Source organism: Oryzias latipes, chromosome 14, assembly GCF_002234675.1.
Source record: "Oryzias latipes chromosome 14, ASM223467v1".
NCBI lineage: Eukaryota > Metazoa > Chordata > Actinopteri > Beloniformes > Adrianichthyidae > Oryzias > Oryzias latipes.
In genome coordinates this window covers 27291208-27307363 of record NC_019872.2, presented here as the reverse complement: position 1 = coordinate 27307363, position 16156 = coordinate 27291208, and the positions used below count along the sequence as shown (strand labels likewise).

Below are 16156 nucleotides of genomic sequence, written 5' to 3'. Positions count from 1 at the left end.
CAAAATATGGGCAAATCGAATCGGGTCGTAGACCGCTCTGTGAATCCATAGAGAGAAAATGTTCATGGAGGGTTTTAGAGGTGTGCTGTGGGCGACAGGTCGTAGGGAACACTTAAGCAACACGTAAGGTAGGGGTGCAACGGACGATACCACGGCTTGATTTGGTTCAAGTTTTACACACACAAAAGAAAGATATTATTTGTTAATAAGCAAATAACAATAGAAAGACCCTTCAGTTGGCTTATGCTTAAATGTAATAAAACAATCAACAATAAATCTTTGTAAAACTAGAGAAGCTGCATTTCCAGAAGAAAATGCAGGTTTGAATGCTTTATTGCTGACTGAAAAGGAAACTTAAAGGGTTTAATAATTGGCAGACAGAAAAAATGTAAATAAAGAAATGATCAAAGTTGACCATAAACAAAGTGAAAAACAGCACATTCCTGCGAAAAATTCCAGAGTCGGGTGTCGAACCAGCGAGCTCCTGCACCAAGGATTCCCCGTGTATTTCAATGGAGGCAAACATCCTGGAATATCTTGAAAAGTTCAAGGATTTGAAGGAGAAAAAACTATAGCAGGAAAAAGCTGAAAGAGCTGAACATCTGAATAGTTGGATGGTTCAAATAGCTGAAAAATTGTTTAAAAAAATACTATAAGAAAGACGATTCACGTTCCACACCATTGAGTTCAATGGTGTGGCATACGGAGTGAACTGATAAATGTGGCATCCCTATGCATATGAGTGTAACTTCCATTATCCTTATGAACACCCCACAACACACTTATCACACGGACAGCAATGGTGCGTCCCTTTTTCATGGCGTTCCTGGACACACCTGTGCTTCATGTAGGAACCCTCTCTCTCCCCAAACGCACGCTTTAGATCAAGACATCACCTGACTCCATACGATGACCACGGACAGGGCGAAACGGCCTCTTCTTCATCAAAACAACACGGTCTTCTTGTTTATACAGGTGGATGTCACTGTCTGAACACTAGTAAATACCAAAAGTAAATGTTTAATGATCATCTAACCAGGCTTGTCCAAAGTGTGGCCAGGAGGATGTTTAATGTTCTTCTTTGATAAATTGACATGAAAGCTCCTGAAGTGACATTGATCCTTCTCACTTATCCACTTTCATAAATGATGCACCAACACACAGGACTGGTGTTTGCTTCAGCTCGTAGCTGCGATAAACGGAGGTCATGAACATCCATGACGTGATAGGTTCGAGTCCCTTGGAGCTGCAGACGTCAGGGAAAAGCGTCCACGAGAACAGCAGGAGTTTCTCCCCAGTGCAGCCTTTTCAGGGGCTCACACTCCTCCGTGACCCCAGTTAAGGGTTCCCGTGCCGAGACAGGCTACCAAAAGCCCAAGGCCGACCTTTGGATCAAACTAGTTCAACTAGTAGCTCAGAGCTGGGAGCTAACCAGCTCGTGAGGTGATACGGGGGCAGAGGAAGAACGTGTGCATTGTTGTTAACAGCAGCGGGGCGTCAAACGAGTCTCCGGTTTACCGGGGCGCGTCCTGAGGAAGAGATGTTAACATGTGCAGACAGAAACGCTCGCCAAGGCAAGAGCCAGCTGGCCGACTGTGACACGTCGCCCTGGCTGAGGATGCTAAAGGCAGCTAATCTTGTTGTCAGTGCAGAGAGGCCGCCGCTTAATTCGGGCCGTAACGCACCCGCGGCGAAAGGCGTGAAACGGAAGACATTTACCGTCATGCTGAGATGTGAGGGGAGATCCCGGGGCCTCCTCGGCCATGGCTCTCCGAGGGGGGAACAGGTAATTACCACAGAGGCGGGATAGCAGCTAGGAGTGTCCAAGAAAACAAGCTAACGTCATAACTACAGGTAAGCTAACGAGCGGAGAAGGAGTACTTCCGGTTGTCGCTTCAAAAATAAATAAATAAAACCTCACGTTTGCTGATTGTGACGTTAAGTACACGTGTACCACACTAACATAGCACCGTATGACAATTTGTCACATATGACTGCATAGCTCTGTATCAGCAAAATTTTGTTTCCCAGCAATAAGACAGAATGCTGAAGCAATTATTTTGAAAGGACACTTCCTTTCGCCGTGTTTCTAAATTCTGGTGTTGCATTTCAAATTAAAGGCAGATACAATGACTTGCTTTCATTAAAAAAATAAAAAATAAAATAAAATAATATTACCAAAACAGGATTTTTTTGCTTTTTCCAATGCTTAGTTTTATTTTTTTTTATTTTCCTTCTTTACTTCTTTAACTATTTGAAAAAAACGTTTACAAAAATAAACTTATTTCCTGCATAACCATAAAAAATTAAGCTTCTAAATGTGTAATTGTTGTGTTTGACCATTTTTTTGTTGTCCACAATTACTAATTGTTTTGTTAATTCACTGTATGTGAAGCCAAGTTCTGCCATGTTCAGTTGTTCACAAAATAAATAAATGGCTTTTAACAAAAAATATATGATTTTATTATAAAAGGGGAAATTGAAATAAAACAGAGAAAAGAACATTTTTCACAAATTAGAAACAAAGAACCTCAAATAGAAAGATTGCCGGCCTTGAAGACTAATCCAGAATGGCTTCACAGCAGAAAAGGTTTTTGTAAACAAAAGTCATCTGGACTTAGTTTTTTTATTTGAAGGAAAATACAGGAAGTGACATAATAAAACAAAACTTTCAGAATAATACGTTAGAAAAAATGGATTAGTTGCTGGAGATGACAAGCAAAACCTGAACAGAAGATGGGAGCAATCACAACAAGCTGGAAATTTGGTTGTTCAGCCAGGTTGCTGGTTTGAATCCGGAGGCCTCACTTTCGCCTCGATGCCGTTCCTCTGAATCTAAGTCGTAGCAACAATTTTGCAAATAGTAATTATAGGAGCCTGTCGGAAGATGGAGCATCTGGTAATATCAAAACTTACTGAAAGCATGGAGGATGTGGTATCTGCAGCACTTGTGGCCCTTTGATTGAAGCAGGTATTTGCTCAAGAAGGGGGTATATCGTATGATTGAAGAAGGGCAAAATAAGTTGTAAAATGATGCCTTTAAATCTAAACCATGTATTAAAACTCCAATCATTTTTAGAGGTATTATTTGTTCTTAAAATGATTCCACCATGTCAGTTGCTAACTTCTTAAACTTCATTTTTAAGATTTTTTATGATATTTTATTCTTGTATTATACTGTCGGTGAATATAAAAGTAATGACTCTGCAGAGTTAACAGTCTGTTCTGGTGGTAAAGATGTGCATTTGTATTTCTCACCCGCATGCTGGGGTCAGTGGAGCATTGACAAGGGTGGGGGTTTGTACAGTCAGTCTTCCTGCTTCTTCATTAAAGTGAGAAAATGAGAAGCTGTCATGCAAATAAATACAAGTGCAGTGCATGATGTCACCCGCCACCTGCCCTCATCGACCATTTTGTGAGCCCGCCGTTGGAGTCCGCCGCCGCGTCTGGTCTTCTCCGAGAAGGTGGGACATTTTCTGATCCATTTGGAAAGTTTAAAAAAAAGTCTGGAGCTAGAAGTGATGAACGCGGTTCTGAATCAGCAGTATTTCCATGTGGGGGGACAGCAGGAAGCTGCTGCAGGCTGAGGATGTGGCACACAAAGATAAAGGGGGGGGGAAAATGTTCATCTGCCCATAAAGACAGAAACACACACGTTTGTAGCTTCAAACAATTCATTTAAAAGCTGCTGTTTTGTAAAAACAGACTTTAGATCTGCAGCTTTGAGAAGAAAAGCTCTTTTTTTTCTTTCTTTTCTGGCAGAGCTGACAGAAGAAGACAGACTTCCTCCACAGAAGAAAGTCCCTGGAGGGTGTCAAGGAAGCTTGTTTTCTATTCTGAGAATGCTAATGTTAATTCCAAAATAACTTGAAGACTTACTCAACGATCAAAAAGAGGAAGTGGTGATTGGTCGACTTTCCGATTAACGCCTGTGGATACTGAAAAGCAGCAGCAGCAGCTCGGGTCAGTTTTTGTGAAGTAAAACCCGGGCATCTCTGTCCCTTCTCCTGTTTGTTTCCTTCATCGTCTCGTTTTCCGTCCATCAGAGCTCTCATGAAGACTTTGCGGCAGAACATCTGGTTGTTGGTGGTGGTTGGGATGATTTTTGTGTCGGTGGTTATCAGCCTCATCTTCATCATCATCAACATATGTATATCCAGACGGGGTAAGCGGCTTGTTTTCTTTAGTTCTGATAACTGAGACAAACCTTTACTTTTCTGCTATGATTCATTGAACGACACTGACTGGATACTAAACATATGCAGACATAAAAAAAAGATCCTCTTTTCGTGTTTAGGCTTCGTCTGTTCTCAGTTTCACACGTGTGGGAGATGAAAGACACAGCAGTGACAACAAAGTTCACATGTAAATGGAAATATGGTGTAAAAATTATTGTTAAGACAATAAATATCTAATTTAGCTATTAAAGAAAATCTATCTTTATTGAAATCATCATAACAGCAGTTAAGATAAGGTAAAAAAAGCAAAGGCAAAAACTTAAACACCACAAATTCTATGTTTCCATTTAGTTTGCCTCAATAAAAACACAAAACAAAACTAATGTAAATAATAATTCATGCATAAAGCAAAGTAGCAGGGAAACACGGATCATTTTAAAATGTCTGGAAGATCCACCTTAAGAGAGCTGACAAATGGTCCTGAAAAGTATTTGCGAGTTTGATTCCGTCAGGGCAGGAACGACTTTAATGTCGTGAAGCATCGTTTTTTCCCCAAAACGGCCTCCTGAGTCATCACCAGCCATTTAAATGAGCTGTGAAGAGCCTTGAAATGCAGGAATTCAACCTGCACGTCAAACAAAAGCGTCAAGAACGGTAAACAACGTTAAAAATGTGCTTTTATTTTGAAATAGAAATGCCTTTCTACGCTCAACTCATAAAAAGCCACATCTTATTATTAGAAGTGCAGTTTATTAACTCAAAAAGTGCTTAGATTTCACTCTTTTCTTAAATTATAATTTTAAATTTGATTTAAAAGGCTAAGCATTTTGTTTTGAAATAATACTTTGATGTATAGAGACGGCTATTTTCGGATCAAACTTTTTAGAAAAGGCTAGAAGGGGGAATATAAAACTCTTTTTTTTTTTTAATCGGAGGTCTGCACTAATGCCGGATACAGGTGTGCAGGTACAGGTGGACCCTAAAGTCTCATCAGGAATCACACAAAGAAGAGCGATAGTCTGAACTCCTGCATGTTCCTTCTCTGTGAAGCCTGAACCATCAAAACCACCACTCCTGTTCCTGTTTGGTTCTGGCCTGTTTCCAAATGATTTCCACATCATTGTTTTGGTTTTTTCGGCTGCAGCTTTCTGCAGCTCTTCCTCCTCCTGCAGGAGGAGTTTGTTTCTGAATTATTAAATAATAAAGATGAAGATGCTGAAGACACGTCTCTGTAAAATGAATAGAAATGCCTCAAACTGTGGGTGAACGCGTGTTTCATGTTTGACTAAAAAATACAGAAAGTTTCCTATTATATAAATAAAGTTTACCTTAAATATTCTCTGATCTGTTGAGGTACAAATACTGCTACTTTATTGTAAGTTACTTAATAAAAATGAAACTCCTCCTAAATTATATCTGAACATTTATTTAAAGCTAAAATCTTCTTTTAAACGCTCATAAAGCAACAAAATAAAATAGTTTATTTAATTTTAAGCAAAGCGTAACTGAAAAATAAAGACACTTATATAATTTACCTATTTACAATAATGACCATCAGTTTTCAGGTCTTTTAGGTTTTTTTAAAAATACAATTTTAATTTCAATAACATGCAGAGTTATTTTTAATCCAATACAATTTGATAGGAAGTCATTTAAAATCATGCTTTATTGTCAAAATGGTCTAAGTTTAATGAGAGAATCACAAAATTAAAATAAAACTTTAAGTTAACTCCTGGATTGAGTCAAAACATGAGAACAATAAAGACACCAAACATTTTTTGCTTTATAATTGTTTTTTTTGCTTTATTCAAAGCATGAAAAAGAGGCAGAAAAATCACTTTTCTGCTTTCCCTTCACTTTCATTTTCCATGTTTGAGAACTTGTGTATGATCCTTCATTTTTGTTGTTTTATGAAAATGAAAACAAATAAAGAAACATTGAAACTGAAAATCAAAACAGCTATAATAATTTTGCAGGTTTCCGGTGGAATAAATGTGATTTTCATACAATCACATCAAATGAAATATCATTTTTCCTGAACAGTTTTTGCCATGCCCCCCCTGTACAGCCGATAAACTCAGCTTTGGGGATTCTGAACTTTGGATTTTTTGCATTTTTGGTCTTATTTTGAATTCAGTCCCATCAGTTTCAGGTCTGTAATGGTTCACAGTGGCCTTCCTTTCAGTTCATTACCCTCAGTGCATTTACTTATCTGGTTGTCAGTTCTTCCTTGTGAGCTTATCTGTTCTGCTTTCTCAACTTTCCTCCCATGGTTCCTGTCATGGTTGAGTTTATTTATTAAATGTTTTAATTTCTGCCTCATCTCCTGTGTTTTGGGTTCTACTCCACCAGCTCCTGACAGGGAACAACTTTGACGTGATTTTTACCAGTTCCAGCGAGAAAAGGAGGTCGTGCTCCATGTGGGATTGTTATTGAAGAGCCTTGTAAAGAAAACATATAGCATAAGTATAAATGCAAATCTAATAGTGTATTTTATCTCACACCCTTAAGTCTTAATCACAACGTCCACAGATGTCCCACAAATCAATCCAATTTTATTTACATACCCTTACATCACAACAGTAGTCGTTGTAATAGCTGCAAAAACATGCTTTCATTTATACATTTATATACTTTAAAACAGAACATTTAGGAGTTTTTATTTCAAAACTGGGGCTTTGTTCTCATTTTACTGCCAATTGCACCGATGGGTTGATGTCCCTCAGTGAAAAATGCAGATTAGACAGATGCTGCGTTCATGAGGTGTTGGAATGATCGGTAAAAATGACCGTCCGACTTGGAAAACATACACGAACATTAACAAACCAACAAATCTTCCAACACCACATACATGCAGATCTAGACAAAGGTCAGTTTATTTGTTGTGCTCCATGGGGACACAGCAGAAAATTAAACATTAATAAGGATTATCAATATTATTTATTTCAGTTTGGTAGTCCAGATTAAATAATTTGACGCATATGGTTTCTGGGCCGTGGTTTGGCCACCCCTGAACTAGAGTGTGGTGTGAGGCCACCGGACGACAGATTCTCCTGCAGCTGTACATCATAAATGTAAATAACCTCTATTAGCCTCACAAATAGGTCACAATGCATTTACCACACCCACGACAACGGTACGTTCCATTTCCATGACGTCCCTTGAGGTGGCCGTGGGAGCCAGACACGCCTGCGTTCTCCTTGAGACGACCCAAAATCTGCATCACGGGTGCATGTGGCGAAGGCTTTAGCTGTGAGATCAGAGATTTTTGGAGTACATTATTTTCCATGAGAAATGCAGAACTCCCGTGAAGTCTTCAAAAGACCTTCTACTGAACGGAAAAGTGACAAACGAGCAGAAATCTCGTTTTTTAAGTTTAACCCTCCTCTCCCAAAAAAGGGGGAATAAACATGAACTTATTTAATCTAAAGGGTTGAAACGGTCTTTTTTGCACGGTGGATGAGAAAGAGTTTTGATGGTGTTTGGCAAAAAACGTTACAAGTGGAGTCACAGAAATGAGGTCATCTAGTGTGTCACAGTCATGTGTGCCAGGCGGGATGTGTCCCCTCCAACAGAGGATGAAGTGACCCTGAAGCAGCTTTGTGGTTCATAAAAAGGGTTTCAGCTGAGGATGGACTTCTAGATTGAGTCTATCAGTCAAGTGAAAGCAGATCTGAGTAATATTTCCATCTTCTGCAAAGACATTTCACCAAAAGTCATGAAAACTGAAGGACACTCGTGTTTATAAATGTGCGTTCCTCCTAGGTTTTTTGTTAGACCAAAAGAATAATCTGACCTGCTGCTCGGACTGGAAATCAAGTTAATTTACAAAATACTTAAAAAAAAATCACACGATTAGTAGACAACATTTTCCATTTCTCTTAAATATTTTACTTTGTGTGTCTAGAATCTTGAACAGTTGACTGTTTCAGTTCTAACATTTACCAAATTAATTTACAGCACACAGATTTTCAGCTGTACAAATCTAAAAACTAATACTGATCTCAATGTCTGATCTAAACGTGTGGGATATGTGAATTTAAATGAAAGAAAAGACGGTTTTATCTTCCTTTTTAAAGTCATTTTTTTTCTAACTGGGAACCAAAACGTGTTTGCTTTCACCACAAATGATAAAGTAGAACAGGAAACCATCTGCGGCTCACTGTTACAGGAACTGTGAGGACTTTATTAAAACTATTCGCCATTATAACTGTATGAACTGCTGTTATTAGTGGCATGCTCTGGATTTGATTGGCTTAGATGAAACTTTAATGACCCCAACAGGGAAACTGGGCTGCAGCACAAAAAACAATATCAGCCATCAGTAGAGATCACAGAAAATTATTTATAAATGTTGACATATGATGTCCTTAATGGTAAAACGAATATATTATCATTTACTTTGTCAATTTTAGTTCAGATAAAGCAATGCAGTCTTTCCTGGTGGGTTCAAATATTTATTTTCTATTTTTTCTTGGAGTTGTTTCTGCAGATGCGCCAACTCTAACTGCACTTTCTGGTGTGTTTTCTTTCAGGCAAACAGACATTTGTACCACTTCAAAGAAGATCTGACAGCAAATTGAAGTAAGGCAACACATTTCTGATCTTTAATCGGTTTTAATGAGAGCAGCTGCAGGTTTGAGGACTGTTGGATGCTTTTATGTCGGATAAAAACGGAAGAAAAAGATTGAACTGCTGCCCTCAACATTTCAGGAAATACAAAAGACTGAAAACACCTTGAATTTACCTGCAAGTGTCAACCGAAAGGCAAACTACTTTGCAGGAAGTCCAAACATTTCAAAATAAAAGTAAATGGGAGAAGAAAACTGCAGGAAAATGTAAACATCAGCAAACTAAGACAAGGAATTTAAAAAAAGAAAAGTTTAAACTATGGAGTTAAAACCAACAAGATGCAGTCAAGACAAGAACACAAGTACACACAGGAACCAAAACCACAAATAACAAAAGAGGTGCAGATTTTAAAAAAAATTTGCGCAAAATGCTGCAACCATGCCTTAACAATAAACAAAATTCTTATCATGGATGCATCACAAAAGTAAATTAAACTGTTTTGTTTTTAAAGCGGTGGCAAAGATTCCTGCAAAGTAGACTGTTTTGCACAAGAATGTACAACATCGATAAGGTTTTCTACTGTAAGTGTGCGTGGCTGAATGTGACTGGAAAGCGCTTTGTGTCTTCTAAAAAGGCAGTAGAACTCTATTACACACGTACAGCCACTTATCATTTCAAAGGATGACATTTCTATTTATGAAGTCAAAACATTTTTGCAAAAAGTTGATCAAAGTTACAGTTCAATAAACACCTGGTCTTAACAATTTACCATTCAACAGTGAAAGTTTGGTGTCTACAAAACCTTTTTTTACACAATTTAAAACATGAAAGACTCTAGTTTTTCTATTTGTTCACTGTATTGTCTTCATGCACACGGGAAGCTTGTATGTTTGTGGAAAAAAAGAGGCACAAATGCATTTTCTTCACTTTTTCAGACTGAACTAAGCATTTAACTACTTTTTGTTGTTGTTTTTTTTCCCAGGAGCAACAAATATCAGGAGATAAACGTTTTCCAAGGCACACCTCCTCTGCCGCCGCGGACGCAGTTTCTCCTTGCAGGCAAGACTCCATGTTGGATCTTATGACAAAACCTTTGAACAAAAAGATGTTTCCTCAAATGCTCCCTCTCTGAGCCACACTTCCTGTATTTAAGAAGCTCTTTTGCAGAGTGGATGTCAAAAGTCCTCATCGGGTCAATAGCTGTGGTCATTGTAAGTGGAGGACACAAGTGCAGGAATCAGCACTCGTGTCCTCCACCTACAATAATTTGTTGAAATAACTGAGATGGAAACTATCTGGACCTAAACAGATGTGGCCAATGGAAATGATTGCTGGAGGAACATGAAGCAAAATGAGGATCTGACTCGAAATGACCAAAAACCGCTGATTTATTGTAAAAGTAAACCAACAGGAAGAAGTCAAAGCGACTGAAACTGAAATCAGGTGTGCCGGGTAACACAAAGAGGGCCGAAACAGACAGATCGGGTTCTACAGAACCAAAAACACTTGAAGAACTACATGTCAGTCATGGTGAAACAGGAGTGGTTTAAAATTACACACCTAAAAATGACTTTCAAAGAGCAGAACATGAACCTTAATGTCTCGTGAAAAACCTGCAGATACCAAAAAACATCAAGTTCTGACACAAACACTGAAACTTGAGACCTTAGATACTCTTTTGGAATCTAATGTGAGACCGAAACATCTTAGGATTCATAGAAAAGTTCAACCTGGTGTGAAAACCTCAAAACTGAAATGAGCCTGAATGTAAAACGAAAAAAGAAACCTAAACTTAATGCATTAAAAGTAAATGGGAATCTGAGCTCAATCAAAAAAGTCCGGAAGAAGACTGGTTTGTAGCTTATTTTTTGTGTTTGTTTTCATTTTGACGTTCATTCAACCAGGAAGTTTATTTTTCTTTCCCACAGTGCTCTTCTGCCAGCTCTCAAATATGGAAGCAGTTACCCCCAGTGTCAGTCTGCCAGGGCAGCTGTGGCTACAACCGTAGCTTACCATCACCAAGTATGCATGAGGAGTGAATGGACACAATGTAAGCGCTTTGGGTGTCTTGAAAAGCACAGATAAATCCAATCCATTATTATTATTATTATTAGCATGGAAGGATTTTATAGCGGCCCAAATCAAAAGCAAACAACTAAAAACTCCAGTTTTGTTGGAGACGATGTGGAAGTCTGAAGGGAATCATAGACGTATATTTTGGTCAGGTCCTAGACTACTATCTTTTTGGAAGGTTGTAGCAACTGTTATAAAGAGTGTTTTGGGATATCACCAGCCTAATGAGTTTACAATTCTGTACTTTGGGAATATTGAAGACTCTTTACTGAATGAAGATATTTACCTGGTAAGGATATTACTATTGGCAAGTGAGTAAGCAGTGACAAAAAATGGCAAAAGGTGGACCCTCCTGGAAAAGATAACTGGGTGAAGATCATACAGACCATTGACTCCATGGAAAAAGATGACATTTCAACTCAAACTAAAGTTAGGCATAAAAAAAGGGAAGAATTGTTTGATTTTTTTTTGTGGAAAACCATAAAGATTTTAAGAGGATTTTGAAAAAACAATAAAAAGCCCAATTGTTGTGTATTATGTTTATATTGGTTTTTTGTTGTATTTCCTGACCCATTTGTGTAAAAACTGGAAAACACTCAATAAAAACAAAGTTAAAAAAAGGAAAAGAAACCTAAACTTAAAAGTGATGGATCCTGACAAAATCCGAGAACCAAAGAACCAGAACCACAAACTAACCTGAATTCTAAAAAAGTAATCACCCTATAATAGTTCATTTTTCGTTTTACCAAACTAATACCTTTAAAGACCCACTCTGATGAAGAAGGTGTTTTTAACATCTTCTTGTGACATTTTTCTGATGACGGATGACATATCAAGAAAAGTCAGCTTAAAACTTCTGACTATTTATTTACTTCAAATCGTTAATAGTCAGAAGCAGAAGAAAAAAGGCCCGTTTGATAAAGAGCTTATTGTCAGGACCATAAATATTTGGACAGAGACACATGCTTTCTAATTTAGTTTCTGTGCATTATCACAGTGAATTTTAAATAAAACAACTCAGATGCCATTGAAGTGCAGACTTTCAGCTTTTATTCCATGGGTTGAACAAAAAGATAAAAATGTGAAAAACTAAAGCATTTTTTAAACACAATCCCTTCTTTTCATGGGCTCCTAAGTAACTGGACAAATGAAATAACTGAAAACAAAATGGTCATTACTAATATTTGGTTGAAAAGCCTTTGTTGGCAATGACAGCCTGAAGTCTTGAACTCATGGACGTCACCAGATGCTGGTTTTCTCCTTCTGAATGCTCTGCCAGGCCTTTACTGCAGCGGCAAACAGTTGCTGTTTGTTTGTGGGCCTTTCTGTCTGAAGTTTAGTCTTCAACAAGTGAAATGCTGCTCAATTGGGTTAAGATCAGGTGACTGACTTGGCCATTCCAGAATATTCCACTTCTTTGCTTTAATAAACTTCTGAGTTGCTTTGGCTGTATGTTTTGGGTCGTTGTCCATCTGTATTATGAAACGCCGTCCAATCAGTTTGGCTGCATTCACCTGGATCTGCGCAGACAGGGCTGCATTCACCTGGATCTGCGCAGACAGGGCTGCATTCACCTGGATCTGCGCAGACAGGGCTGCATTCACCTGGATCTGCGCAGACAGAGCTGCATTCACCTGGATCTGCGCAGACAGTATGTCTCTGAACACCTCAGAATTCATTGGGTTGCTTCTGTCCTGTCACGTCATCAATAAACACTAGTGTCCCAGTGCCACTAGCAGCCATGCACGCCCAGACCATCACACTGCCTCCACCGTGTTTTACTGATGTAGTGTGCTTTGGATCAGGAGCTTCTCCACGCCTTCTCCATACTTTTCTCTTGCCATCATTCTGGTAGAGGTTGATTTTGGTTTCATCTGTCCAAAGAATGTTTTTCCAGAACTGTGCTGGATTTTTTAGATGCTTTTTAGCAAAGTCCAATCTAGTCTTCCTATTCTTGAGGCTTATGAGTGGCTTGCATCTTGCAGTGTTCCCTCTGGATCTACTTTCATGCAGTCTTCTTTTGATGGTAGACTTGGATATTGATCCGCCTACCTCCTGGAGAGTGTTGTTCACTTGGTTGGCTGTTGTGAACGGGTTCCTCATCACTATGGAAATGATTCTGCCATCATCCACCACTGTTGTCTTCCGTGGACGTCCAGGTCTTTTTGCATTGCTGAGTTCACCAGTGCTTTCTCTCTTTCTCAGGATGAACCACACTGTTGATTTTGCCACTCCTAATACTGTAGCAATTTTGTTTTTTTTCCTGTTTTCTCAGCTTAATGATGGCTCCTTTCACCTGCATGGAGAGCTCCTTTGACCGCATGTTGTCTGTTCACAGCAAAATCTTCCAAATGCAAGCACGAGTCCTCTAATCAACTCCAGGCCTTTTATCTGCTTCACTCATAATTACATAACAAGGGAATTGCCCACACCTGCCCATGCAATAGCATGGAAGTCAATTGTCCAATTACTTAGGAGCCCATGAAATGAAGGGATTGTGTTTAAAAGATGCTACAGTTTTTACATTTTCATGCAATCTTTTTGTTCAACCCATGGAATAAAAGCTGAAAGTCTGCACTTCAATGGCATCTGAGTTGTTTTATTTAAAATTCACTGTGGTAATGTAAAGAAACTACATTACAAAGAATGTGTCTCTGTCCAAATATTTATGGTCCTGACTGTATTTGTGACACAGAAAATACGTTGGACGGGTCCTAAGTGTTCTGCGCCGCTCCATTCTGATGCATCCACGTCTTTGCTTCCCTCGTCTGACCTGGAATGTGGATCAAAACTGCACGGCTGGGTGGCTCTGAAACCGCTCACCAGGGGTGTGAGGGGCCGTAAGCTAGCAAGAGAAAGTGTAAACGGAGAACCCTCAGATATTGGTGACAGGAAGAGGGTGTGGGGCTGCCCTGCACCAACAGTCAGAGGTTAATTTCTGATGAACTCCCACTGCTCTGCAGAAACTATGTCCTAGTAAGTGACACAAGTCTTTAAATGGTGCCTAAAAACGGCATCATCGTAAAGGAAGGATGGGACTCTAGTCAGTTTGCTTTACTAAAAGGAAATAATCAGTTTTCCTTTTTTGATTTCAGAAGCTCAAAGCTACGAGAATCTTGCAAAAGGAACTGAAGATGAGGAAAGCTTGGGTAACTATGAAGAGAGCGTGGACCCGCCGCCCGACTTTGGGAACAGGAATGATGGCACTGAGCTCTACTGTGAACCAGATCCAAAAACCGAATCTGGTCCTGCAGCAGACCAAAGCTACGAGAACCTGAGTGAGGAGCACGATTACGAGGAGAGCACTGACCAGTTTGACTATGTGAAGGTTGACGATGAGCCAGAGACTTCTCCTCTTCCATCCCAGAATACTTCAGATCTGAAAGTGCAGTCTCAGTCAGGTTGTCCAACTCAAAGCTACGAGAACCTTAGTGAGGAGCACGATTACGAGGAGAGCAATGACAAGTTTGACTATGTGAAGGTTGACGATGAGCCAGAGACTCCTCCTCCTCCATCCCAGAATCCTTCAGACCTCAAACTGCAGTCCCAGGGTTCTCCAAGTCACAACTATGATGACTTAAACGAGGAACCGGACTACGAAGAGATTGACGACCAGCTGGATTACGTGAAGGTTGACGACGAGCCAGAGACTCCTCCTCCTCCATCCCAGAATACTTCAGACCTGAAAGTGCAGTCGCAGTCAGGTTGTCCAACTCAAAGCTACGAGAACCTAAGTGAGGAACCGGACTACGAACAGAGTACAGACGACCAGCTGGACTATGTGAAAGTGGAAGACGAGGAGAACCCCTTTGCACACCCACCAGATGCAGCAGCAGAGGACTCCAGCTCTGAGGACTACGACGACATTGGAGAAACATCAGACGGCAAAGAGGAGGATGAGGATGAGGATGACTATGACGACGTGGCATAAGACCACAAGTTTGACTGTCTTTTTCAAATCTGCGGAGCAGGGATTGACTTTATTAAAAAAAAAACATAGATTAGAAGAGATCCTCTCTGGAGACACAAACATTACATCTTGTTAGAGGTTGAAAGCTTCTCCAGCATCTTAATTTCTTTGTTGCATCACCATGAAATAATTCAGTTTTTCCTTCAGATCGTAATATTTTCAAACTACTTTAAACGAAATTCAGCAACAACAATGACTTTAAATGTCAGAAATCCAGTATTTCAACCTTAAGATTGAAGAACCAAGAAAGAGTAGACTACATGTTTATCATAGAGGGTCTATTCATTTATTCTCAGATTGTGTTGTTTTCTCTAAAAACATCACCTTGAACCTTCATTTAATCGTTTAGGTAGTAAAGTATTTAAGTATTAAAATTGTACAGATTCACTTCATTCACTTATTTTTACAGTCTCTATTAATTCAGAAATTATTTACTTATGAACATCATGGAATATTCTGGAAGTTCTGTAAATAAAATGATTTAAAGTCGTGATTTTATCTGTCTGTCTGTCTGTCTGCCTGTCTGTCTGTCTGTCTGTCTGTCTGTCTGTCTATCTATCTATCTATCGATGATCCATGCACCCATCAGATAAAACAGACATTAAAGAACAAATACGTGTGTTAAAATATAAAAAGTGTTAAAAAACAATTAACCCAACAAAAATGAATGTAACAAACTTTCACCAATTGTTGCTATTTTTGTTTGATATTATGCAAAAACTAAGACAAAAGCATGGTCTGTACGTCTTTGCACACATTCAGATGTTCCTCTTGGTTTGTAAAATCCTTCAGTTTCCCCAGATTTTTTAAAATATTTTTTATATTGTTTTTCTGATGAATCATGGGACGTGTAACAGTATTTCAACAGAAAGTGTTTTGGGGAGATTTTTGTAAAAAAACAAAACAAAAATCCTGACTGCTTGAATCATACTGGGTTGTTTGGGATTTAAAAAAGATTAAATGCTTTGAGATGCAGGTTTTCTTTTCAGACATTTGAAATGGCCCTGCTGGTCAAAAATTTGCTTCTGGATCACAAAAGGATCCCCAGTGAGCCCCACTACCTGCAGGATCAGGTTCCAGACCTAAATCCTGTTTGAGGAATCCCAAAAGAGATTAGATTAGGAAAAATACACAACAGTTCAAGATGAAAGGTCTACATTTAAAGTACAAAGTAGTAAAAAGAATCAAGAATTTGGCTTTGTGTTGAGAAGTTTGTGAACTAAACGTGACCCAACAGATGCATCGGGGGCCCCCTAGTGGCTGTTGGATCCACGTCATCTCCAAAATAAGTCTGGAGAAACACACACAAGCACAAAAATAATTTCAGCACACCCGCAGCCAGATGTCTGGTGACCTACATGCA

At 39.1% G+C, this 16156-nt stretch overlaps 2 protein-coding genes across 5 annotated transcripts in view; one reads left to right on the top strand and one right to left on the bottom strand.

The window, feature by feature from the left end:
* The window catches only part of rabep1 (rabaptin, RAB GTPase binding effector protein 1), a 35005-nt gene extending 33171 nt beyond the window's left edge, over positions 1-1834 (bottom strand). For both annotated transcript variants that reach the window (XM_023962589.1, XM_023962590.1), the window contains exon 1: positions 1720-1834. In XM_023962589.1, coding sequence (XP_023818357.1) covers positions 1720-1765 — 46 coding nt within the window. In that variant the 5' untranslated portion in view covers positions 1766-1834. The remainder of the gene's footprint in view (positions 1-1719) is intronic.
* On the top strand, positions 1742-15286 carry LOC105355694 (protein bfr2). Of its 3 annotated transcripts, none has more exons than XM_020709159.1 (6): positions 1742-1854; positions 3763-3963; positions 4047-4165; positions 8714-8762; positions 9733-9809; positions 13919-15286. In XM_020709159.1, the coding sequence occupies exons 3-6, from the start codon at positions 4054-4056 to the stop codon at positions 14752-14754; spliced, it is 1074 nt and encodes a 357-aa protein (XP_020564818.1). In that variant the 5' UTR covers positions 1742-1854; positions 3763-3963; positions 4047-4053; the 3' UTR covers positions 14755-15286. The 3 variants fall into 3 exon arrangements, with proteins under 3 accessions (XP_020564818.1, XP_020564817.1, XP_020564819.1); XM_020709158.2 differs by lacking the exon at positions 1742-1854 and adding an exon at positions 2315-3464; XM_020709160.1 differs by lacking the exons at positions 1742-1854; positions 3763-3963 and having other exon boundaries at positions 3970-4165.
* The last annotated feature ends 870 nt before the right edge of the window (positions 15287-16156 follow it).